This window comes from Struthio camelus, chromosome 1 (genome assembly GCF_040807025.1).
Source record: "Struthio camelus isolate bStrCam1 chromosome 1, bStrCam1.hap1, whole genome shotgun sequence".
Classification (NCBI taxonomy): Eukaryota; Metazoa; Chordata; class Aves; order Struthioniformes; family Struthionidae; genus Struthio; species Struthio camelus.
Window position 1 is genome coordinate 136,179,587 of NC_090942.1, and position 25,115 is coordinate 136,204,701.

The window sequence follows — 25,115 nt, forward strand, 5'->3', positions numbered from 1 at the left end:
TTCCTCAACAGAATTTTCCAAGAACCCCAGAGTCCTGCCTTTCCCTCACACATAGTGTTTTTTTCTAAATCCCACACAGGCACAGGGTAATTAGGTAACGATACCTAGAAATTTCATTCTATGTTTCTCTACAGATATTTGTCCATACAACAAACATTCCCGCATCCCCAAACCAGATGCAAGGAACTAGATGGATGCTGCTCTTCCATCCCAGCCATGGTCTTGGCCCTGAACCCATCACATGACACAGCAAAATAGGGTCAAGCTTTTCCTTATCAACTGTGTCACATCTCAGAAACACTACATCCTGTAAGCAGTCGCTTTTGTTGTTTGAAAATAGCCACTGAAAAATGTTGTTATAACTTTAATCAGATGGCACCCCCAGTCCCTCTGCACAAAAATCATCAGCTGACTTCATGCTCAGTGTCATCAGGTGATCCAAATCCCACATCAGATGATCATTATTCCAGATAACAACCCAAGCCTGTGCACCTTTCTTTAGTATGCCCATCACATTGTCTGGGTATACCTCTTTAGACATCCGTGGAGCTTGCTTGTACTAGTCTTCCTTTATGATCTAAGTTACAGAAATGTTAACAGCTGCATCAGTTTGTTAGAACGTCTTTCCCTCTTCCAGCTAGTGGCCTGCAGATCCTGTTACAGGACAGGACTTGTACAGAGCAAATCTGGATCCTGATGCCTTGTTTCCCTTTATAACGAAGCATAACAATGACAAGCTCAGGTGAGGTCAGAAAACCAGTGCTAGAGGTTGCTCTGTGTGATATCGTTGTGACTTTAGGATATCCCTCTCTTAGCTGCTGTCAGTAATAAAACACAGTTGTTTTCCTATTACCATAATTTGGTAGCTTCATTCAGCTTCTGTTCTGGCTTCTACCTTCCCATAATTACAATCACAAAACCAGCAACACACAGTCCCTTTTCCCAGTTCAGCCAAGTCACAATGTTTTGTCTCCTCTTTGATCATTTCCGATTCTATGCAAGTGATTTCAGGAAGAGGTTAGCTCCTGGATAACAAAAACCCACACAGCACTGAATAGGTAAATTCCTTGTGGTCTTTGTTACAGCACTCTGTGTCCAGTGGGCAGCAGTCTGCTTTCCCTTTCACTGCTGTACATTAGCAGGTACAGTTTAAATAATACAAAAGTGAAGTCAGACGAATGAAATCTTAAAAAAACTGGTCCAGGAGAGAGGATTACTTGTTGGCTTTTATGCCTTTTCAAACTCCATAAATTAGGGGGAAATAAACTTAGGTCAATAATTTGTAACCCTAGCCTTAGAAAACATGAAGAAAATACTACTGATTCTGTTCAAAATGATTATGGGACGGGAAATCCTGCACAGAGAAGAATGGATGACAAACAAATTAAAATAAGAATATTTTATTCATCTAGCCAGCATAAGGAGGCAATAAACAGATGACCAAAAGAGAGCTGGACTGCAAAAGAACACAGTGGAAAAGGTGGTACACCTGCAAAAGAGACTGGTATTACTTACCTTACTTTGTATACATGCTGTACAATACTGTTTCTCATTAAGTCAGTTCTTTAAATTATCTTTTCTGCTTCCTTTTTGAGTAATGAAGCCTCAATGCACAATCTATGACAAACACTAGTAAATGCTAATATGAAATTTGTTGTCATATCCGTATGCACTGGATTCAACGTCCGATTGTGCCACTGAAGTCAAAGACAGACTTGCCAAAGACTTCAAAGGAGACAGAATTTCAATCTTTTCTTGGTGCACTGCAGGTATTTGTGCAAAATTAGACTAGTACTCTGTTTTGTTACGTGATCATTTGGCTTTCTAGGCAGAAGCATACATAACTTCATTCAAAATTCAAACTGATACTACAATACTAACTACAAGTGAGCCACACACACTGCCATAGCTCTGTAATGGGTACTAGTTTGTGGTCACTACCTCAGTTTTTTTATTATTAGCAGAAGTATTACCATCTTGTCTGTCATGAGTGAACCTTTTGTTTGCAGGTGCAATACAAATTCCAAGTAAAAAGATGGTCTCGTCCTCAAAGGGTTTTCCAGTCTAAATAAAGGCACCTATCTAAAAGGCTAAAATGACAGTGCAGAACTTCCACATTAGCTTTTCCTGTGGAGCCTGTGAGTGAAGTTCATCTCATCCAACCTCACATTTCTACAATGCAGAAATCTGCTTGATCTGGTTGTCTTGACTGCCTTCACAGCCAACAGAGAGCCATTTTTAAGATAAAATTCATCTCACCCTGCAGCGGATGTCTAAAACATCAGATAAATCAAACTGTGCTTCTCTCTGATGACTATGAATAGTTCAGGTGAATCCCACTCTTGCATTCCACATAAATAAAATACTTCACACAGATTAAATTAATTTTCTTCTATTCAGAGTTATTCTTAACATGAAATAAGAGTTGCCATGTGGAGAGTTAGAGCAGTGATTATTCTTTTAAGTTTTCTTCTCAGTAGAAAGTTTTGCACAGACTTCTCTATTCATTTTCCGTTGTAGATACAACACATGCTTATGGAAGAGAGATAGATGAGTTGTCTCAACAAATAATAAGATAACATTGACCAACTCAGCAGGCCGTGGTCTCAATCTATTGGCTCTCAGACCATTTTTGAATTTATGAAAGACATCACAGAAAAAGTTGGAAGGGGGATAATGAGGTGGCTTTGTGGTTATTCAGAGGCAGGTCCTCTAATATATTATCAGCAAGGATCTAATTATAAATTTGTATTTTTTAAATCACAGACTCACAGAATCGTTTAGGTTGGAAGGGACCTCTGGAGATCATCTAGTCCAACCTCCCTGCTCAAGCAGGGTCACCTAGACCGAGTCCAAGGTAATTAATTCAAAAGGTAGACAGTCAACAATATAGCCCAAAGTGAATGATCTATATCTCACCTAAATAGATGAGTATGAAAGTTCTTTTAGTAGTCTGGTATCAAAACTTCACCAGAACTCGATAAGGTAATGGTTTGCACTAAATACAGCAAGATGACTTTAAAATTAGCATAAACATTTTCAGCCTGAAATAGCCTGTTATTTTAAATTTCAGAAAACTTGTGTATACTTGCAACCTAAAAGTCTGTCAAATAATATGTACTTGATTGTGCAGTCTGTTCCCTGCTGGTGCTAGCGCAGTTTTTAATAAAATGTTTTAGTCGATATTTTAAGGGAAAGAATGTCTTTTAATTAGAGCAATAGGTTGAGAGTCAGGAAATCAATATTAAATTCCTAACTGCTATAGATTATTCCCCTTGGACAAGTCAGAATCTATCCGAAAAATGACAGCAACAGTACTTGCTTTCTATGTTATGTCTGGTCAGTTTGCAAACTCACGTGGACAGAAACTGTTTTGCTGAGACATTTTTAAAAATACCAGTTCAACAGATACCTGTAAATTTCACCCATGAGCACTGTATTCGGTATTCTACATGAATTTCCCTTAATGCTCCTTCTTTAGAAGTGAAAAACAAGCAAAGTTTTCAAATGCTGAAAGGGATTTCCGATCGTAACTGCAGCTACATTATGTCAGTAATACCTGAGAAGAATTTTCAAAGGCGAGGCCTTTGAGTACCATTTCTATTTTGACTTCTAGGCTGAAAACGGTGAGAGAAAAGCAGGCTTCCAAAACAGAGACAGAACAAAAGAATTTCTTATTCAAAATCACAACATCATTCATTTCCTCTGCCCGGACATAATTAGAAGAAAAAAAACTTCCTTAATGAGAGTTAATGTCAAAGCACAGGCAATGAAGATTCCAGTTGCTTTAATACACAAAGGTATAAGCTTGCTCTGCTACACAAAGGAATGCTATTTATACAAAGTTGTGTGACTTAAGGACTTTAAATGTCTTATGTGATAACATACAATAATATTTTATTTTTTAAAAGTTATTAATTCAGAGTTTTACTTGTGTGAGTGTGATTCCTGAAAAGAGCAAGTAGCTATTTTCTTTCCTGTAAGTCTGCAAGTCCCAACTTTTCTAGCACGATGTGCAGAATTACAAATGTCCTTATATAGATAATCTTAAAATATATCCGCACCAGAAATTCTATTTTTTCAACTGTGCTTGATACAAAGATTACTTTTATAACCTAAAGAAACTGGTGGATATCCGAAATAAATTAGCTTTGCCTGGCTCCTAGGCTTTTGGTGTTTTGTTGGAATTGTTAACTATGCAGGGTTTCAGCTGTGAGAAGGAAAGCACGTTATTGGCTCACACCTGCAGGGTATTGGAAATCCCGGTTAGGTTTGTCTTCTGATCAAGGCAGGCATACAGCAGCATGTAGTTTGTTCTCTGATGAATTCAAACAACAATCTGTTCTTTTCTGAATGCTCACTTTTTGCTTACTGAGAACTATGTCTATCACACCCTGTGTTACTTTGTTTCATTGTCTCAAAAAAAAATCAAGTTGGCATCTTACCAAGTCCACGCAATGCCACAAGACGTTGATTCAAAAAGACATTTGAGAATGCAGAAATTAAACTTCTGGATTGTATATTTTTTCATTCCTATTTTAAAATATATGCTATTGTATTTCTCTTTATTGCATACTCAAAACTAACAGAGCCCCATGCAGCAATAAACAATACTGACCTGCTATCCTTTAACTTTTACTATTTGCTTAGGAAGTGTGTGAGACAGAGAATGTGAAAGAGTATTCATTCATTTTTTGACCACAATATGTTGAATAACAGAATTTGCAATAAAAACAGTTTGGGAAAAGACAAGATACATTTTCTGTGTAGCAGCCATATGTCTGACTATGTCAAACAAAGTTACGGAACTTAAATCTATATATATAGACTTTTTGGAACAAAATTATGCAGTTACATGACTCCGTTCTTTTGGAATGTTTTTCCACAGATTTTATTACACTATGACATCATTACACCATGCCACAGAGAGCTGCTGACACAAGGAGCCCAGGGCTTTCCTGGAAGGTGAGACTGATTGTCCTGTGCGTTAAGGGCAGTTAGATACAGGCAGGCATACCACGGAGACTTCACTGGCTCAGGCGCTGTAAGAGCGTCCAAGTAGCTTACAGTTCTGCTTTCCCACGCGCTGTCTTGCATTGAAACTTTTCAGCTGGATTAAAAGACCTGGCCATAAAAGATAAAAACTGATCCTGTCAAAAAACAAACATGAGTAATTATGTCAGAGAGCCTCAGGCCTATCTGATCTGCAGAAGCAGTATTTACTGCAGCATTTTCTAACCGTATTGAAACAAGCTCCGCAGGATCACACTAAGAGGAGCTGCAGTAGACTTGCCAAGGTAGTTAGAGCAAATACTACCAGGCAACATTCTGCTTCTCTGAAAACGCAATCTTTATCAACATTCCCACTGCTGGATCCTTGCTTCCTATTAGGAGAACACATAATTATGATTTCACAGGGTACACCTAAGGGACTCTTATTCTTGAATCAATTTTCCTGACAAGAGTAAGTCTGGAAGCATAGAGGAGGCTGTACAGAAGGCTGACAACGTGGCAGCAAAGTCTCTTTGCTTTCAGTCAGTTTTATTGTTTTTCCTTCCCGTTCATAGATAATGTCCATCTAAAAGTGCATTTAAAAAAGTTTTGTGCAAAACTAAAATGGTATTTTGAAGGGAAAGAGACCCCATTTTTCTTGCTTGTGGGCACTATTCCAGTCAAATCATACGTTGTCAGTAGCATTAGCTTTTGGTATGCTTGTGTTAGTGAACCTCATTTTTACCATTCTAATAATCTCTGGAGCTTGATTTTCAAGGACTGGTTTCAGGAAACAAAGGTCAATGCACGTGTTGTTTGCAGACCCATCCTATTCATATGAAATACATCATGCGTGGCGTATTGCATTGCCTAGATTATACGCAGTCTGTTTCAATGGTGACCCCAAGTAACACATATACAGTATATCCTTCAGTAGAACGCATCTGTTCAGATCTCTGTTTATAAAGTAAACAATTGTTAAATGTCTTGTATATGTTTCCTGTCCATAAAAGCCAGATGCTCCCTTCAAAAGCAGTAGTAAGACGTACACATTTATTCACAAATAGTTTCTGGACTGTTAAATCCTAAAGCCCAGCTGAATCAATGACATTTTCTTTATTCAACTAGCTTTCAATCAAGCCCACAGTCACATTCCCTATGTGTCTTGAATGTTTAATCAGTAAACACCGTAGGGAAATATTTAACTACAAACACAAATCTATCATCATTGGAATGTCATAAACACAGAGGGAAATTCCTATTTAATTTTGTAAAATTCCTTGCTTACAGGAAGAAATATGTGGAATGAAGGTGACTTTAAGAAAATGTAAGCTGAGAAGCAATAAGATGCATACATTTTGTTTTGGCCCTATGCTGCTTCTGCAGATTTTGCAGAGATGGTATCATGCAGCATTTCAGTCATGGCATGAATGAACTGGAAGAGGTGGTGGGTAGGTAAAAGGTTGCTATAAAACCTACTCTTTCCCCTAAGGTCATATTTCAGGCTGTTTGAAATAACATACGTTAAAAACAAGTCATGCAACTGTGGTGTAAATACAAAAGTGCTGTCTAACTAATAAGATAGGGAGATAAAAAGACAAAGAAAATGAGGTGCCTCTGAATGAAGGAAAAGCAATGGCTATCCATATGACTTTTCTTTAATCCTGACTTCCCTCCTGTAGTTTTAGTTTTCTCCCATTTCTCCTTTGAACAACATGCTTTCTCAGGTCCTCTCTCTGCTTTTTTTTTTGCATGGCCATCATGTACACAGAGAGATCTTTAATGCTCTCCCAGTATTTCTCTTTCATCTGCTTGACTTTTCATTTCCTGTGTGCTCCTCCAGCCCTGCTTCTATCTATAGCTCTTTGATACAGAATCACAGAATCGTTTAGGTTGGATGGGACCTCTGGAGATCATCTAGTCCAACCTCCCTGCTCAAGCAGGGTCCTCTAGAGCAGATTGCCCAGGATCACATCCAGATGGGTTTTGAATATCTCCAGGGAAGGAGACTCCACCACCTCTCTGGGCAACCTGTTCCAATGCTCTGTCACCCTCACAGGAAAGAAGTTTTTTCTCAGGTTCAGATGGAACTTCCTGTGGTTCAGTTTCTGCCCGTTGCCTCTTGTCCTGTTGCTGGGCACCACGGAGAAGAGGCTGGCCTCATCCTCTTGACACCCTCCCTTCACATACTTGTAGACATTGATGAGATCCCCTCTCAATCTTCTCTTCTCCAGGCTGAACAGGCCCAGCTCTTGCAGTCTTGTAAGTCTGATCAAGGCAGGCATACAGCAGCCTGATTCACCTTATTATACCTAATTCACCTTATTATCTTTCATTCATCTTAGCATCTTTAAGTCTTATTTAGAAATCAGTAGACCTTTCTCTGCCTTCCCATTCAAATTTCACTTACCTTCATAATCACTTGCCCAACCTGTTCTGTATGAAGCACTGTTCTCAGAGCTTTCTTCCCTTCTTCTCTTTTTCTGAGCTATACTTCGTTCTGTTTGATATTCACAATTGCATTGTCTCCTGCTGCTAGTCCTTCCTATGATTCTGTCATTCCATCGATTTCTGATTCTCTGCTGTTCACAGCCTCTTTTTCTTGCTCTGTCTGCACTCTGTTGCCGACTTGTTGACTGAATCAGTTTTCAAAATACATGCTACTGTTTAGGTTTGGGAATACTGTGCAAGAGAGATCATGTTTAAGAGCTAGTATCTCTCTTCTGGAAGCCAGTCCTTACAACGCGTGCTACTCTCACACCATCCTTGTATTAATACGTGGAGGCCCCACTTTCCAAACTGAGGTTTGTAATAACATCACAGTACGCATAAGAGAGAGTTTCTGCCCAGAGAATTTACAATCTGGATACTGACAATAAAGGAGATCAGCAAAACATAACTGATTCTGTTTTACAGTGACTGGGCTGAGGGTTTAAGAGCTTGCAAAACTCAATCTGATTTGTTAACGGTGAAAATACTCTACTACGTGGATTGTCATCTTATTGGTTCTTTTAGAAGCCAAATCAGGCTTGGGCAGATGTCAAGATTTTTTCAGCATTGGCTGTAGCTATTCTGCGTCGCCATTAAGGTGCTGCTGATTTTGATAAAACTTGTTTTGCAGACTTCGCTGTGAAGTGCAATCAACCAGTAGAGACCGGTTTAGGAACACTAAAGCAGGCTGTTATTATGTCAGCTGTCCAAGAAGCTGAAGTGATTGTATGTGGCCATATAGTTAGTGCCCTTTTTGGCAACCATTTTCAGCTTTTCTAACTTTTTTTTTCAGTGAGAAGTAAATCACAAACATATACGGATACCATCAAAAACATTAATATGCAGTAAACTATGTTTCTGGAGTGCAAATTGGCTCTTTTTAAAGGGCATTAATTTTCTGCTGTGTTGCCTTGGAAAATTAAATGCTTTAAAATGGGCATCTTAAAACTTAGCGAGATTCAGTGGTCATTTTCCAGAATCTTGGCCAAAGCGTTTAATGCTTATTCGCTGTAATAAGCTCTTTCTTCCTAAAACAAATTGCCCACATCAACATGACTCCAGGTTTTACCCTAGCATCTCTAATGTCCTCGAGGGAGAAAAAGCATAAAGCAATGGATTGTATGAAAGTATCTAAACTAGTATAGCCACTAATAATCTCGCTTTAAAGTGCAGCAGTTCAAATAGACGCCACAGCTCACAAACTGAGTATGATTAGGTAGGGAGCCATAATTCTATAAACAGTCCTTCACGATCGTATCATCACAGTCATATCTTTTAAGAAGATGTAAAGAACAGAAAGGTTAACAAATATACTTCCTAATTAAGTCCTTAACTAAAGCAATCATAATATACACATCTATCTTCCTTCTCTTTTCCTTCCTCCCTGACTGCATAGGAATGGATTGCTGAGAAATTCTCACTTTCTCATTTGAAAAATGTGTTGTTATTGACAAAACAAAGCCAGACAGGTACAAATAACTGTGAAGTGCTTCAGGATTTGTTAGTGAGAAGATGAAGTCAAGCTGGGGAAGCGGGGGAGAGAGTGGAAAGGCAAGATGTAGAAAAAATACAGGTTGTGCAAATTTGTAATGAATGTGGCAGCGGTAATCAGATATGACAGGGAAGGTATATTTCTAACTGGCTCTCCAATCCTCTGTCTTGATCTTAGCAGAAAGATGGAGGAAAGGCTAGTAAATTCTGTAGGCAACAGCTTAACCAGCCACAACTACAGCAGAGGCAGAGAGAGCTGTGGAAGGTGAAAAGGAGCTATCTGGTCTGCACTTGTAACTGAGAACTCCTGTCTTTAACAATATGTTTGGCTTTTTTCTAAGCCTGTCCCAGCTAGGTTGATTTCTAGAACACCACCTTCATCATCGATATTTTTAAGCATCATTGTCTACTTTTCTGAAACATTCTTAAGCAAAAATAAGAATAGATTGATGATGCCAGATGCCTAGCAATTATAAGTTGTTTATCAATGTTTCAGTGATCTCAATGACATGCACATGTGCATAAATATATATGCACATACATATATACAAAAAATGTGATATTCTGTTACTAAACTAAAATATTGTGAAATCAGAAATGATTCAGATTAACGTTCAGGATTTTTAGAACTAGGGAAAGTGTTCTTTAGAAGAACGTAATGTGCATGAATAGAGACCTTTAGAGTAAGATAATCAGCTGTGAACAGGTGTTTATTCATGCAAACCTCTCGCCTCATTCACATGCAATGGACCAAAGAAAGAAGAAATAGGACAGTGGAATACTTTTTGGTTTCAAGTTGCTTATATAATTTTTGTGGTGTACTGTTATCTCTCATTACACTATATATTGCCTGTCTAGATACTCTGAGCAAGTCTATTTATGATTGTATTCCGTCTTAAACATCACGGTGGAGTACAGAAGTAAAGCACTTGGGTTGCATCTACAGTAAGTTGGGCAAGAAGTATGCCCACAATGTGACTGCTCCTCAAAGGGCTATCTGTGGCAAAATCTCTTTCTTTATTAACCACACAGAGAGGCCGAGATGACTACCGTCTCCCTCCAAATGCCTCAAGCAAGGAACTCAAGCTATGTCAGGATGAGTCTGCCCTCAGTCTCTCCTCTGTTCACTAGACCAGCATTGCCAGGTAGTGAGATCACAAGGCCTTGAAAGCTTCTTACAGTCTAAAGCAGAGAAAGCTTTGCTACATCCTTATCCTTCAGGATAAAATATCTTTTACCAGATATGCTCAGAAGAATAGGCCTATGTCTTACCCTATGCAAGTAAGGGACTTTGCAGAACTAGGTAACATGGAACCCCCAGACCCCAAGGGAAACCCCAGACTGAAGAAACTGGGAAGTGTTAGCTTTCCTACCTTGGCAGGTCCAGTTCTGTCACTGTTCTTCATGCTATCTGCCACCTTATTCCACATACCGATGTGGATAGCACTCATGTACAAATATTGATTATTTCACTCTTATAGGTACTGGATGATTCCCACTGACATCAGTGTAGCCAGATCATGTGTTTGGTGAGTAAGGATGGAAAAAATGAGTCCATTATATTTTCACATTGATAACAGCCCTATTACTCATGTATAACTTGGCTGTGTTTTCATGTGAACATCATAGTCAGTGCTTACTTCACAGGCTCCACTTAATTTAGATATACGATTTTCTAGTATCAGGTATAATCTAGCATTTCAGCAAGCTGATTTCAGAGGACAGCATTCCAGCGCCCAGGATGCAGGTTACAAACCAGAAGAAATGGAGTCCTCCTAATTTCAAATGCCTGACTGGTTAATTATTTAAGCTATTCTTAAGACAGATGACTTTCCTAATAATTGGAGAAAAGCAAGCTTTTATCAGCAACAAGCTTGCCACGGTTTCTTCTAAATGATACACTTAAGGTCAAACATTTGGAGTAATCAGAGATAGGACAGCCCATTTCAAAGCTCCTTTGTTCATAAACTTCCATCTCCAAAGCACTGTCCTTGGTAAACTATGAAGAAAGTTAGGTCTGTGATTTTTTGAACGTAGAAAAGGGTATTTCATTAAATATTGCATAAAGGCAGAACACTTATTCAAATATTAAAGCACCTTTATTCTTTAAAATAATAATTTATTTTTTCCTCCAAACCTAAAACTGACAGTGTCTCTTTAACATTATTCTCTAACAAGAAAACACCTCATTCTTACATAGTTTGTATGTATCTTTAGAGGACGCATCCCAACCCACACTGCTGGATCATATTAGCAGTAATGGCCCTGGATACCAAACCCTTTATGCTCCAAAATAAACATGGCAAAGATTAAAAAAAAACCCCAACAACCAAAAACCACACACGCAATTCAAAAAGTTCCTGAGAGCATTTTGGCTCTGACCTAGAGATTATAAGTATATCCTAGCCAAGACCTCAAATTTACCTATAATGTTATATAAACAGTCTTGTCAGTAGTTCGCTAAATAGTTATTGGATTGTATCCAGAATGTTTTCCCTCTGCTGGATCCTGCTCCCACCTGCACAGACAGCATTTTAAAAGATTGAAGTAACCAGAAACCACTGCTGCATTTTGTGTGTTGCTTGATTTAAGTACACACTAAGACCAACTATTCGATTGAGCCTTTCAGGCAGGAGACAGCACATACTTCATTCCCACATCCAAACTGAACTTAGTGTATGAGCTACTCTGCTCTGGCAAGGCTGGGCCTGTGCAGAAGCAGGACTTAAGGACTATTTCGAGTAAAAATCTCAGCTAGGTCTGGATGTCTGTTGCCTACAGGGTAAGCAAGGTCCTTACTGCAAGGTTTAGAGGTTTTCACTGTCCTAAGTCCCTCTTTAGGACCATAGACCCCATTTTGAGTCTAGCCCAGACAGATTATTCAAGGTCATACAGGAAATCTGTAGCACATCAGACTATCCAATTGAACGGTCTCAAATCCTAGGTCCATACGTAGCTATTGAATCACTTTTCTTCACTGCAAACTCTTATTTATGGACTCAACAATGCCATTTCAGTTTCGTTAACTGCAGCTGTACTCTGTGTTTCACAGCTTTTTAAGGCCACAAGCAATCGTTATTGACATCTAGGCTGATATCAAGCATCGTTCAGGTCAGTGGAAGTAAACCAAATGCATATCAAATTAGCATCTGTGTGTACCAACAAACCCATGGCAGAAGAAAAGAGATTTGGTTTGCATTTCAAAGCATTCTTTTGATCTAGAAGAGGGCTTTCATTTAAGGGGTTTGTTTTCATGTTTTCAAGTTTTTCACTTATTTTTAATTAATAATAAAAATGTATTATTAAAAAAAACCTCTAATGACCACTCATTTTCTGGATTCTTTTTGCTATTTTACCTCATAACATGTCAAGTTTGGTCTCATAACTTGACTTTTCAATAAGCTATATCCACTACCTACATTTTTTTCCTTGTTACTATGATGAATTAAGTTTAAATCCAGACTTCTGGTGTGGTGTAACCTTAATGTCTTCAGGTACACCGTACAGCTATAAAAGCTCATGCAAACAATTTGCGTTGCACGTGCAATTGACTTCAGGGAGCAGAGAGCATAGGAAAGGAAGGGGAAGAATCACCTATATGACAGCAGAGTGACTTACTCATTTTTGGTATCACATTTTTAGATTACCATTTGCACATGCTACAAACAAGCACCTCTAAGTACCCTCTGTAAGAAAAAGCTGAGATATTTTCTTCAGAATTGTTTCTGGTATTTTCCTGTCAAGGTAAAAGAAAAATTGTACAGTTTCCAGTTAGGTAAAGTCTCACATTAACAACACATTTCTGCACATGTGTATGAAAAAATAGTGCTTGATAATATGTTAAAGTGTTCACAGCTATTTCAGTGATATTCAAACTTCTGCTTCAGTTGCTTTTTTTTTTTTTTTTTTTTTTTTTTTTTTTTACTGTTACAGTGGTATGCAGAGGCCAGTTAGGTTAACTACTGAAATGTTCTCTCTAGGAGCAAATTACTGTTGGAATAATAATCAGGACCTTCATATATGACAAATCAATAACTAATTCATACCAGCCTAATAATAAAACAGTGAACTTTGTCTAGTTCTAAAAGGTAATACAAGTTTTCTTGTTTTGCTCATTTTCTCCTTCAGCATTGTAGCATATTGAGTGTCTAATTGCCCTGCAGAGAGTTTACAGGGGAAAAATTAAATCATCTAATAAACAGTAGTAAATAGTGGTAGTGAAAAAAAAAAAAGTTTGTTGGTAAAAAGAGTGGTAAGTACAGAGGAATGCGTAGTTTACAATGCGTGCTCATAATCTGTCTTTGTTGATTCTGTAGAAATGATAGAGACACAGGTGGTTTGCCCTAGTTTATGCTAGTTATTCAAACAGCAGCAGGAATGAAAACAAAACCAAGGGACAAAACATTATAAATTTTTTTTTCTTAATATTTGCATCTGTGAGGTCAAGTCATGCTGAAAAGGGAATGTGTAATGGGACAAAAGTTCTGACTTCACATTCCGACTAACTGAAGTGAGATCAAGGCTGAAACAAACAGGGAGAGAGTCACCAACTCCAAGATCTAAGTTCTTTTAGCCTACTGTTTAACAGTATAGGCTTTTATCGTCTCTCTCATCTTACTACATGCAAACTTGCTAATAATGATGGAAGTTTGTTAATTTACTTGCAGGTCAAGTTTATAAATGCATTGAGGAAAAAAAAAAGGGTAAAAATACTCATCTTAGAGGTATTAAACAGCGCTTACATCCCCAATTTTCTCCCATTGCTACATGTGAGTCTCACCACCTTTTTTCCTCTGCAAGGAAAAAAAAGTCAAACACACCACTTGTGGCTGCTGGCCTAGATCTTCATGCTCCCTTGTCTCCACCTGGGGCTTCTTCATCACTTCCTGTAAATATCTGTACATGCTCAGTACTGCCATTCCATATCTGGAGGGAAAGACAGTATTTTCTTTCATAAAAAAGCCTTCTTTTTCTTTGCTCTAGGTAAGGCCTGCTGTGCTCATTTTCTGCTGCTTCCAGATCTGAGGTCCACAGCAGGAGGAGAATGCATGTCTTCTGTGATGGTAACTTTATAAAATAGCCTGTATAGTACTATTATGCACCAAAAGAAAATCTTAGGTGTATTTTTATGTCAAATAAAACTTAGTTAAAAAGCCTCATATTTCATGTAACTCATGAGTCCAAAAAAAAAAAAAGGGGGGGGGGGAGAAAAGGAAAATCAAGGTATAAAAATAAGTCAGTCAGGCTTGATTTGTTGCCCACATATAAGCATCTGGTGCGATATGAAATGCCCTCAGGTATCCCTCTTACTATCCAGCTGCTAGCCCAGGTCTTTGATCTCCTACAGGGCCTGACCCACATCTGTCAGCCCTGGATCTAGGTCTTTAAAAACCCTAAGATTTAAACCAACAATATACAAATGGAGACAAGAGGAAGGTAAGTTTCAAAACTCTAATACTGTTCCAAGTCAAATTACTAAACTTAAACACACCTTAGGATATCTCAGCCCACACTAGATGCCTATGTGTGGGCAACTGAATCAAATCCAGAAGGCTTAGGGGAATTTACACTGTAAAAAATATCTGGTAATATTTTAATAGAGATCCTAACAAACAGAGCTGTGAAATGGAAAAGACACAGAGCCTTTCACGATACATTTAAAAAGGATGACATTTAACCAAAAAAATAGAAAAGCATTTATTTTTGGTTTATAGGATTCCTTTAAGGGCAGATGAAAAGTATGCACCAACCATGCATTTTCAAGACTCAACACTGGCAGGTACACAGTATTCAACCACCACTATATTCACAAAAAACAAATTTAACACAGGTAGATGCCAAGAATTAGTCAGAAATCTGGGGAATAAGATACATAACTGGTAAGAACGTCCAATCCTATATAAAGGACACTAATGCCTTAAAACCCATCAAATACCAGACCCACATCTCTTTGAGTTAAAAAAGAAAAAAAAAACCTCAATAGAAGCTGGAGTGACTATGTTTCTTAAACATATTATGGATTCCCCCAGTTTGCACCATTAAGTTAGAATAAAACCTTGTCGTCTTTTATTGGATATTTCACATCAGAAGTTTGCATTACAACATTTGCATAGAGACAGTTTTAGGCAAGTTTGTTTTTCCACAAAACCATCATATCTGAAGTAACTTCCTAATTTAGCATGCGCATATTGAATAAAGGAGTCTCCATGTGATCCATATTGAGGTGCTCCTTAGCTTTTAGCAACTGATATCCATGCCCTAATGACATAGAAGGCTGGGCAGCTTACTCCTTGAAAAGTCATTGAAAATCCCAGCCAAAAGTACGTATGTATAATAATTAACAAAAAATGCACAAATATGGAAGGAACACATTACATATATAAAAAAACCCCTTAAGATTGTGAATTCAGTGCATATAGATCTAGTAAAGATGCTTAGAAATGCTTCTGCTTGGCGATTCAAACTCTCTGGCATGATCAAAGGAAGAAATACATTAAGCCTAATTTATAAAGTTATCAGAAAAAATTCATTGCAATCAGGGAATCACTCCTATCAGCAAAAATTATTGATAAAATATTTATTTTAAAATGTTGTCCTGAAAATGTATTAGTGATGAAGGTAACATTCCTCAAGATGACATTAAGACATCACTGTTTTTATTCTAGACTACAGAGCACACATAATCAGAATAACAGATAACATTTTCAAAATGAACTGAGAAACTCACGACCCTCTTAAAAGCTTAAATGCTTCAGAAAATTTAAACTAATGTCTCTACCTTTAACGAAGGTAGAAAAAGAAAAAAAGCCATCTTTCAAGCAAGTATTCATAAAATTGCATGCTGACTTACCTGTGAGATCCTACCGATGTATCTGTGAGCTTTGCTTCACCCCTTCTTCTCACAGTAATCTTCTATCTGGGAACAAAGCCACGCTTGCTAAAACAGCTCTGCTTGTATAGAATAACAGCTTGTCCAATGAGCAACAAAGGACAATTTAGTTCTTCGTACAAATAACCTGGCTAACTCTAGATGAGCTTGCTCAAGAAACAGAGCAATAAAGCTTCATTTTCAAATAAGGGTAAACAATTTGATTACATCATTTAATGCAGCCCCAGATTGCATCTGGATACCTAAGTAAACTTTTTTTAGAACTGGCTGAGATATGTGGCCAGCTCTGTGCTGACTTGTGTATACGAATCAAAGGTTGTTATACATAACATCATCTTAGTGCCATTCAAAGATCTGAATTTCAAGTTCTTCACATGACTCACTTTAGCAGCCAAAGTGACAGTTTCATTGACCTTGACTACGGCACCCCATGTCAAATGTTTCACCAAAAAAACAAACCAACAGAAGTCTGCAACTCGAGGAGAGAAGATTTACACAGGAGCTAGGCCAAGACAAAGGGAATTGCTCCTATAAGGTAATCACTATGGGTCTTACACTAAAATGAAGTTAGCTTTGCCCAGGAATAATGTGTACGAGTCTGTGTGGACACATCGACACCTAGTTCTATTATACATCAAACCATTACTGTGATAAGCTGGTAAACAGGGTAAATTTGGTAAATTGATATTTATTTCAATTCTAGAAAGTGGTCAGATATTAATAATGATTGGGGAAGCTTGTAGGTACTTAGATAGAGAATATAAAGATATTCCATTTGAGAATATGGCAATTGCCACAAATAAGGAAGTACATCATTTTTACCTTATTTTTCAAAACAGATTTAAGCACATTAACAATCAAACAATGAATTTATTTGCAGGATACACTTATCATACATAGAAAACAATACTTATTGTTTGGTTGATTAAATGGCAAGAGGAAAAAAGCCTGACAAAAACACAATACATTATTCAAAATGCTCTGTATACTTGTTAGCTGACATTTTCAAAACGAAGCTTCCCCCGCCCCCCCCCCCCCAAACATGATCATGAACAATGCATATTGGGAACAAATGGTCTAGAATCCTAACATTCCACAGCTGTGAGTCAGTGTTTAAAAAAAAAAAAAAAAGGCTATGTAGAGAAAAAAATACTAAATTTCAAAACAATACATTAAAGATAAGATCATCTGAACATCTGAAATCTAAAAACAAAGTTATATAAGAAAAGAGGAATTACAAATATTAGCAAACAATTTGGGAAGGAAGAAACTGGATTTCTCTGGTGATGGCTTGTTAACAGCCTCTAAAAATTCAAATTAATATTAAGTGAAAGTCAATTACAGCATGATGCTGCAAAAACAAACCTAAGAGTGAGCCTCTAGAAGTGGGAAATATCCAAGTTCATTTTACTAAACAGGTTATAATTACCCAAACCATTTGTTCAGTGTGTGTGTGTATATACATATATATATCTCGATGGAGCAACAAAGTAAAAAAAAAAAAAAAAGTTTGAGCACCAATCACCGAATGATTTAATAAAGTGTAGGAAAACATATCTGCATATTCTGAAATGTTAATTACAAGTTCTTTTCACATTTCATGCTGATGTAAATAGAATGAATGGAATTGCAGTGTCATATCCTGCTCTTTGTTCCTGTCCTTTCACACTGGGTCAGCAGTGTGAAGGTTCTTCAGGCGATGGTAGTGGATGTGTCCAAGGCATGAGAAACAGTCACAGAGTTGCTGCTTTCTGACAGTGCCTAATATAATGCTTCCCAAATGCTTCATTAATACAGGATATGTACCACAAATAACTTGGCCACATTAAGTAACAAATCTATATATAGTGTTACATGCTGTCAAGATAAAAAGGGTATAAAATAACTGCTAATACTAGATCTTACCTGAGTGAGGTTCACCTTACTTAGTCACAAGGTCACCAGAATAAAGCTGAGAAAAGACTGGTTGTGGGAACTGGTCTGAATGCTGGTGTATAGAATGCATATTTTACAAATAACTATTCATTTCTATAGCTATAATAACAACTTTTAAAACAAATGCAGACTAGGCTACATAATCCTTTATATCCCTTCTTTAACAGATGACATCCAGATACAAATTCAGATCTTTCAGACAGAAGACATATAGATTTTATTAAATAATTTTTTTTGGTTACAAGGCACCCTTTGCCATCCTGTTAAGAAGTATAGGAATCTACTGTGATACTTGGATTGTCGACTGTTTAAACTGAAAAAAATTATAAACTTTAACAAGGTAGTCAAGAAAGCTGAAATACTGCCATGGGAAGGTCTTTGCTGAAAACATTCTTTTCTTCAGTATATTCTCCTCATTCTCACTCCCCTCAATTATCATTCAGAATAGCATGAACAGCAGCATTTGGAGAGCGATAGATTCCAAGGTCAATCTCTTTTAATCATCCTAAAAATTTGTTTTTACCACCCTTGCACCTGAGGTCTCACAGACAGTAGGATATTTTCAACATCAGCTGAACAAAACTCATGCAGCTGCGGTTGTATTACATCCGTCCATTCTCTTCTATTAAAAAAAATTCCTACAGATCAATTATGCGAGGAGAACAAAGTTGCAATTTTAAAATTCCAGAGAAAACCATAGAATTTATATGTAGGGGAAAAAAAAAAACCTCAAACTCTACATTCCAGAGTATGGAGGACTGCTCTAAGTTTTCTCTGGAAAAGCAGCAACATAGACTGTGTGCGTGCGTGTATACACAAACACATATACGTACACGCACGCACACAGTCATCACTGAAAAATGCAACTGCCAATACAATCGGTTGTTTCATTCTAATTAAAAAGGATGAGTTAACAGATTTTCTATTTATTATTTATTTTCCAAATTTATGAGCCTGAGTAATCTGCAATGCTCATTTCTGCTTTTCCTAGTGAAGTCTCTTCCATTCAACTTATAACAAAGCAAGCCAGTTTTAATCACCTAAGCTAGAAAAGAACATGTAAGATCCTACATCCTAATAAGTTATCAGTTTTCATGTCATATAATACATTATCAGAACATGCTACGGAAGTATTTGCTGACAGAAAAAAAAAAAGAATAATAATCCTTTAAAAGTATGGAATTTTTCTGACAATTTTCAAGTAAAAGCTATGTACACCACTTCCCAATGTCAGACATTACTTTTTCCATGTGATATAGATTTGTTTAAAATGTATAGACTATATAAAAATAGTAGTATCCATCCAAATTCTAAGAGTGTTCTATTTTACACTCTAGTCAATATGTCCTGTAATTATATTGATGGATTCTCTATTAAAGAATACATTATATTCTGAGAGGCTAATTAGAATGAGAAGTGAAAGGTTTCATTTTAAATAAAGATTTCTTTAATTTTTACAAAAACTAAAATAGGACAAACATTGCAAATATTCCAGAATAAAACTCCAACATACAAAAAACCTTGTATGGCCTGCTGTGTTCTGTCTTGCTATATACATAAGCAAATAACAACAACAAAAACCAGCAAAAACTCCCAATAGCTATCTATAGTCAAAAATGGACTTGCTTATCAAAATGTAATCCATAGGTTAGGATTACAGAGGAACAAAACTGATCTGCTGGAAAGCTTTTTCTTCAGAAAGTGGTCAAGAATTACCTTCGTCCACAAGTAATATCTGATATGCGCTGGGTCACCTTTTAAACAAAGAGCACTGAGTGATCCCAGCTTAACACCTCGATTCAGAGTACATGTACATACCTAAATCTAACCTAATTTAGTAGAAATCTAACATATGCAGGAATGGACCCATGAATTATTTTTAAACACTTATAGGACTATCTGGCCCACGGAAGTTAATTAGAGTCTTTACAGTGTACTAGTGTGTTTTGCTAAAACCACCACCAATGTTTTCTCCAGCCTCAGTTTCATTCTAATGTCAAACACATGACATTCTGCTCTATACAAGTTTGGCCTTAATTGATTATATAAAGTAAAATATATTGGATTTATTTTCCTTTGGTAAAACATCAGGTTTTGGTAGCACATTAAATAACCAAGAACAACCTGTCAGCCTCATTATAGAAGATACAACTTGTGTCTTCTTCAACATGTGTGTTATTCCAAAAAAAAAAAAAAAAAGTTTGTTTTTTTTAATATTCCCTCTGGAGATGTAGGCAAGATATTATGCTGAACAGATTGTTCCATGCAGTTGGGGTCAACTTGAATACATAAAGTATCAAACTTCAAATGTTATTCACAAAATATTTTTGAAACCACCAGATGCATTTTTTGTTGCTTTAGATACACAAACAATGGTAGCCTTTTTGAAAAGTGAATATGCTGTCTTAGTAAATTGCATTAAACCTCCTAAATGCAAGTTAATTCTGTGCAGCACAGCCTGGACAAGATACGGAGACAGAGGAAAGTGGCACGATGCCCTGGAAAGGAAGGGCTCAGATTAGTGACCAGCCAACTTAGGTGAGTGAACAGACTTCCAGAGCAGAGCTTCAGAGCTGGGCTTCATGCAACAGCCATGCTGCTCATGTCACTTTTGTCCACACAGAGATGGAAAAATGGCACATCAGAGGTGTTACTCTGTACTTGCTGTTAAGTTTATTGTATGAGTGATGAGTTAGACTTGCCTGATGCCTCCTGAAGAAAGAGAAGCCTTTCGGCAGATTCTGATAGTTTATTTTTCCTTTCTTGTTCTTTATGACTTTTAATAGTCCCCAAAGGGACTGACTCACACTAGACTGACTGGATGACTTACTCTCTCTTACCAGGATCTGTGCTGACATGCCCAGGTTGGAATGACTGAAAATCAGAGGCAAGGGGCTGCTACTCTACATCAGTGAAATTCAGGAGGCCAAGCCTGTGATAGCACTGGAGAGAGAAGTAAACTAATAAAACAACACATAAACAAACATGTTCTCTCATTCCTGCTTATATCATCTTAGGAAAAAAATTTCCTAAACCAAGTTGACGTCATTTCATAGTCATTTTAAGTGTGAAGGCTACTGTGCAAAAAATATACAGTGGGCATATGCAAACATCAGAGTTGTGAGTCCACGCAGTAGCACCAGAAACAGGGCTTAATCCTGCTGGTAAAATTACGCAGGCTTTTACCCCCACCACCAAAAGACTATGTTGGCTTGATCGTGAGTGCTTCATTGCTCTTTGCAGGCCACTTTTTGCAGGCTTGGCTTCCAGCTTCCACTTAAGATCCTGAATGGAAAGGCCATTTCTTCAAAAGAACTCTGAACTGAAGCAGTTCCAACTGGGAGCACTGTATGAGATGGAAGTTGCTTAGTATTTTTAAAAATTTCTCTAGTTCAATTATTTAGGCTCCCAAATTGGAAGTTTTTTTTTTTTTTTGAAAATATCAGCCTGCATTAAAGACAAACATCTGAATGACTCTGATTTATATAAACTAAGCAATATGTCACAGGAGTACATGACAGTATATATCCCTACTGAGTACAAAATACAACATACTTAAAAGGGTTTCAGAGCAAAATATTGGTTCTACTCGAGTTCATTGTTCATTTAACAACAAGGATATGGTCCATATTCATTTTAGAAAGCAAAAGTCAAATGTTAAAATAGTTCATATCACATTCATACTCTTCCTCTAAACAGTACAAGAGCAGCTTCAACTAAACATCTTTGATTAGAATGAATCCTAGCAAAGGAAAACAACTCTTTCAAAGATAGAAACATCAGTGAGTTACTGTACATGAACTGTATTGCATGCATAGCAGCAGAAGATAGACACAAAAAAAACAACAGGTTTCACTGTTAACTGTAAACAGGTACAATACAGTATTATCTTCTGAATAAAAAAATACAAACATTACTTATCACTTAGGAATAATTTTGCACAGCATACTTCAGCACTCAGAAACCTCAGAAACTATAATTCCAGTTTATTTTCTAGCTATTGCTGAAAACTATTGCCTTTAAAAACCTTCAGCTCTGCACAGTAACATACCACTGAATGTTGAAGAAACACAGACATGTGGGCTTTGTTATCCTCCACATACCCCATTCTTAACAGACACTGGCACTTCTCATCTATATCCTGAGGACAACGTCCTTCCAGCCTTATTGACCAGCTGGAAAGAAAAGATACTAATGCACGGGGCGTCTCTTTCCTCATTAACACATGGCATTTACTCAGCTTTTCACCATTTTAAGATGAGCTCAGACCTCAGAGTTTCTTAGAATCCTGTTTAGTAGATCATCAGATTAAAAAATAAAACAATACATTCAAGACTATGCTGACTGAAAAACGATCAGACTCCACAAAGACTATTTGACAATTATTTAAACTAAAAAAGAAAACTTAACTGTTTCTTCCTCCCACTTTACAAATGTTTGAGGCCAAGTAATTCCCTTATTTTGGAATCTAAATTAACAAAGCTTTAGGCTTTTTCCTGTGAAGTTGTACAATGCAACTTCTCCAAAATTAGTACAGTACTTTGAAGAGCATATAAAAAGATTCTCACTTTCTTTCTTTCAGTTTTTCCATGATCACAGGCACAACATTGTACAGATTTAAGTTGAAACAGTAGCCACGAGTGACTGTTCTTCCAGTGTCATTTTAAGGGAATTATTTCAATCTCAGTACTGAACAAGTTTTGAAAGGCAATGGATCCATTATTTCTGCGTACTTTGAGAACTGATGGAAGCATACCCAATGTCCTACCGTGCTGTCACCATCCAAAGTCCCAATGCAACATTGGCAGCCAAAAGCGCACTGCCAGCGAGTAAAATTAAAAAGCCAACAAGCTCCCTGTTTTGCTTTTCTACAATCAGTGAGCTCAGAGTGGCTTCCAGGAAAGAATTTAATATCCACTGACCATCCAAGGCAAAGCATGGTACAGCATTGATAACTGCCAATGCTCCTGACAGTGAAATTAGGTACCTGATTGACATTAGTTAAGGTTCATGAATAACATCCAAGAAAATGTAAAACAAAAATCAAGACAAAACCTATTTTTTTACTTTTAATATGCAAAGAGAGACACACGAAGGTTTTATTTTAGCTGCCATTCTGTTTCATGGGAAAGGTATTAGGACCACAAGTTTTACACTGTAACATTGCCCAGAGAACTGCCTTTATGGGTTCATTTGTTTTAAGTAACAAACACTGTGTTTAGATACTTTACCAACCTGCAGTCTTCCCAACTTAGATGAAAACAGGCGACAGCAAGAACACCCTTAATACTGCCCGTCTTCCTCCCCTGCTCTGCGTGGTTTTGGAAGACTGGAGCAAGGTTATAACTCTGACATCATGCCTGAAGTAACAAGGCATTCTAGACCTATGATCTAAGTATGAAACAATGATTAGGAATATTTTCCAAAACGCTCCCTCTCCAGAGTAAGTAAATGGCTAGAATATGACTGGAAATCTGAGCTCTCTCCTGCTTACCTGTTAGCCAGAAAAGTTGTGTGAATTTCTGTGCATGCATGTGCATGTGAGAATGAGGCAAGGATAAATCATTTATATTTCTGGTAAAGGTTTGCTAATGTTGCTACCTGCGTCCATTGTATAATGGCTAGACAAGACGACATACGACTCAGAAAGCCACGGGGTCAGCAGGAACCTTAGCATGTTCCCAGAAAAGGGGATCTTACGTAGCATCTTTTGTGATTTATGGACAAATCTAAACTATACTGTTCAACTGTTTTTTAACCACCTATTAACCTTTCAGTTTCTAAGGCTACGAGTTCTTAGATTAGCTGTATCCAAAGCCCACTATCCTTTACGTGTGTGTGTATATGCAATCTCAGTCATTAATACACGTTAATATACACATTTTAAATGTTATAATACTGCTTTTTGAATATGCTAAATTTTTCTCTGAAGCAAAAACAAGGGGAGTGAAAATGAACACCCATACCTGTTATTTAGTTCAGGGTAATGGCTAAGAAACAGTATTAATACAGCTCCAGTGCACTGAAACTAGCAACAACATCTCACTTCTCTTGCCATAAATTCAAGATTGCTTTGACTAAAAACCGCTCTCAAGAAAGAGTTAAAAAAACCAGACCAAAAATTTCCTGATAAAAAACAAGGATGGGAGACATTTCATTTTGAGTTTGGCACATGGACAATAACCCCTGCAGAATGGGGTAAAGATGTACAAAACTCTACAGATATGCTTCAGAGCATCCTGTTGAAAATGATATCCAACTGAAATTTTTCTGGGTTACCAAATTCTAAACAGTTACTTTTTGTCTTAAAAGAACAAACATACTTCAAAGGATACTTGCAAAATGTCTCTATCACCACAGGCAGATCAATGCTTAGAAAGTTATGTCGTGGTACAAAACTGCTGAGACTTACTGAAACGAAAATATAAAGATACACAAAAAATGAACAGCCATTTCAGGATTATAATATTATGAATTTTAGATTATAATTTTGCAAAAAAATCAGATTTGGAATGACTTTTTTTCAGGATGAGTAACCAATCTAAATATAGCTTTGCTTGTTTTTTTTTTTGCTTTTAAAAGACAGAGTGTAGCCATTAATTCTCTCTTAAACATGGTCATTAACATAGTAAAATTACTCCACAAAATACAATTAGTATGATGTCAGTAAAAGCAGATCTAAGATCTATCTTTCCAGAGACAACTGGACATCTGTAGCCATAAGGACCATATTGTATAGTTTTTCATAAAAACACATAAAATCATTACCAGGCTTCTTCAACATATGTAGTCCACATGTATACCTTCATACCCTGGGTGTACATATGTACTTTCTCTCGAGGCTAGAAAATATTTTTGTTTCAGTACCTGTAGGAGATCCTCACATTCTGAACCTCAGCTCACGGTATATAAAGGTAGAGCATATCAGTTCCCAGTCAAATAGGGAACACAGATCTAGCTGCACTTTGAGAAAGGAAGGGCTAGGAAGTGATGCACAGGTGTGTTACAATATCATTTGAAGACAGTAATAAATAGCCTCTTTTTCTCTCTGGTGTTAAGATGTGTAAGTGACTACAAGCAGTAACTTCATGTAATTTAAAATCATGGAAGGTGGGATTCAGCATCCTTCACGCAAACAGTGACTGTAAGATGGCACTATCAAGCACCACCATCACCTTGAAACACTTCTTTGATACCATAACTTCCTTGAAGGTGTAGGTGAGGTTGCAGCTAGCTACATGTCCAATGTCAACGTGAGACTTTCTCCTCAAAGAAAACTGAAGTAGCTTAAGATCTCCCAGAGCGCACTCTGATAGTT

At 37.2% G+C, this 25,115-nt stretch overlaps 1 protein-coding gene and 1 long non-coding RNA gene across 5 annotated transcripts in view; one reads left to right on the top strand and one right to left on the bottom strand.

Moving 5' to 3' along the window:
• Window positions 1-1,663: 1,663 nt before the first annotated feature.
• Window positions 1,664-20,336, top strand: LOC104137982 (uncharacterized). Of its 3 annotated transcripts, XR_692843.2 has the most exons (7): window positions 1,664-1,769; window positions 2,767-2,857; window positions 4,889-4,965; window positions 10,455-10,502; window positions 12,026-12,084; window positions 13,957-14,036; window positions 20,250-20,336. It is a non-coding gene; the product is annotated as an uncharacterized lncRNA (long non-coding RNA). The 3 variants fall into 3 exon arrangements; XR_011136107.1 differs by lacking the exon at window positions 12,026-12,084; XR_011136108.1 differs by lacking the exons at window positions 10,455-10,502; window positions 12,026-12,084 and having other exon boundaries at window positions 20,250-20,333.
• The window catches only part of MBTPS2 (membrane bound transcription factor peptidase, site 2), a 35,843-nt gene continuing 27,440 nt past the window's right edge, over window positions 16,713-25,115 (bottom strand). For both annotated transcript variants that reach the window (XM_068917959.1, XM_068917967.1), the window contains exons 10-11: window positions 24,133-24,208; window positions 16,713-22,784 (exon numbers count right to left, since the gene is read on the bottom strand). In XM_068917959.1, coding sequence (XP_068774060.1) covers window positions 22,562-22,784; window positions 24,133-24,208 — 299 coding nt within the window. In that variant the 3' untranslated portion in view covers window positions 16,713-22,561. The remainder of the gene's footprint in view (window positions 22,785-24,132; window positions 24,209-25,115) is intronic.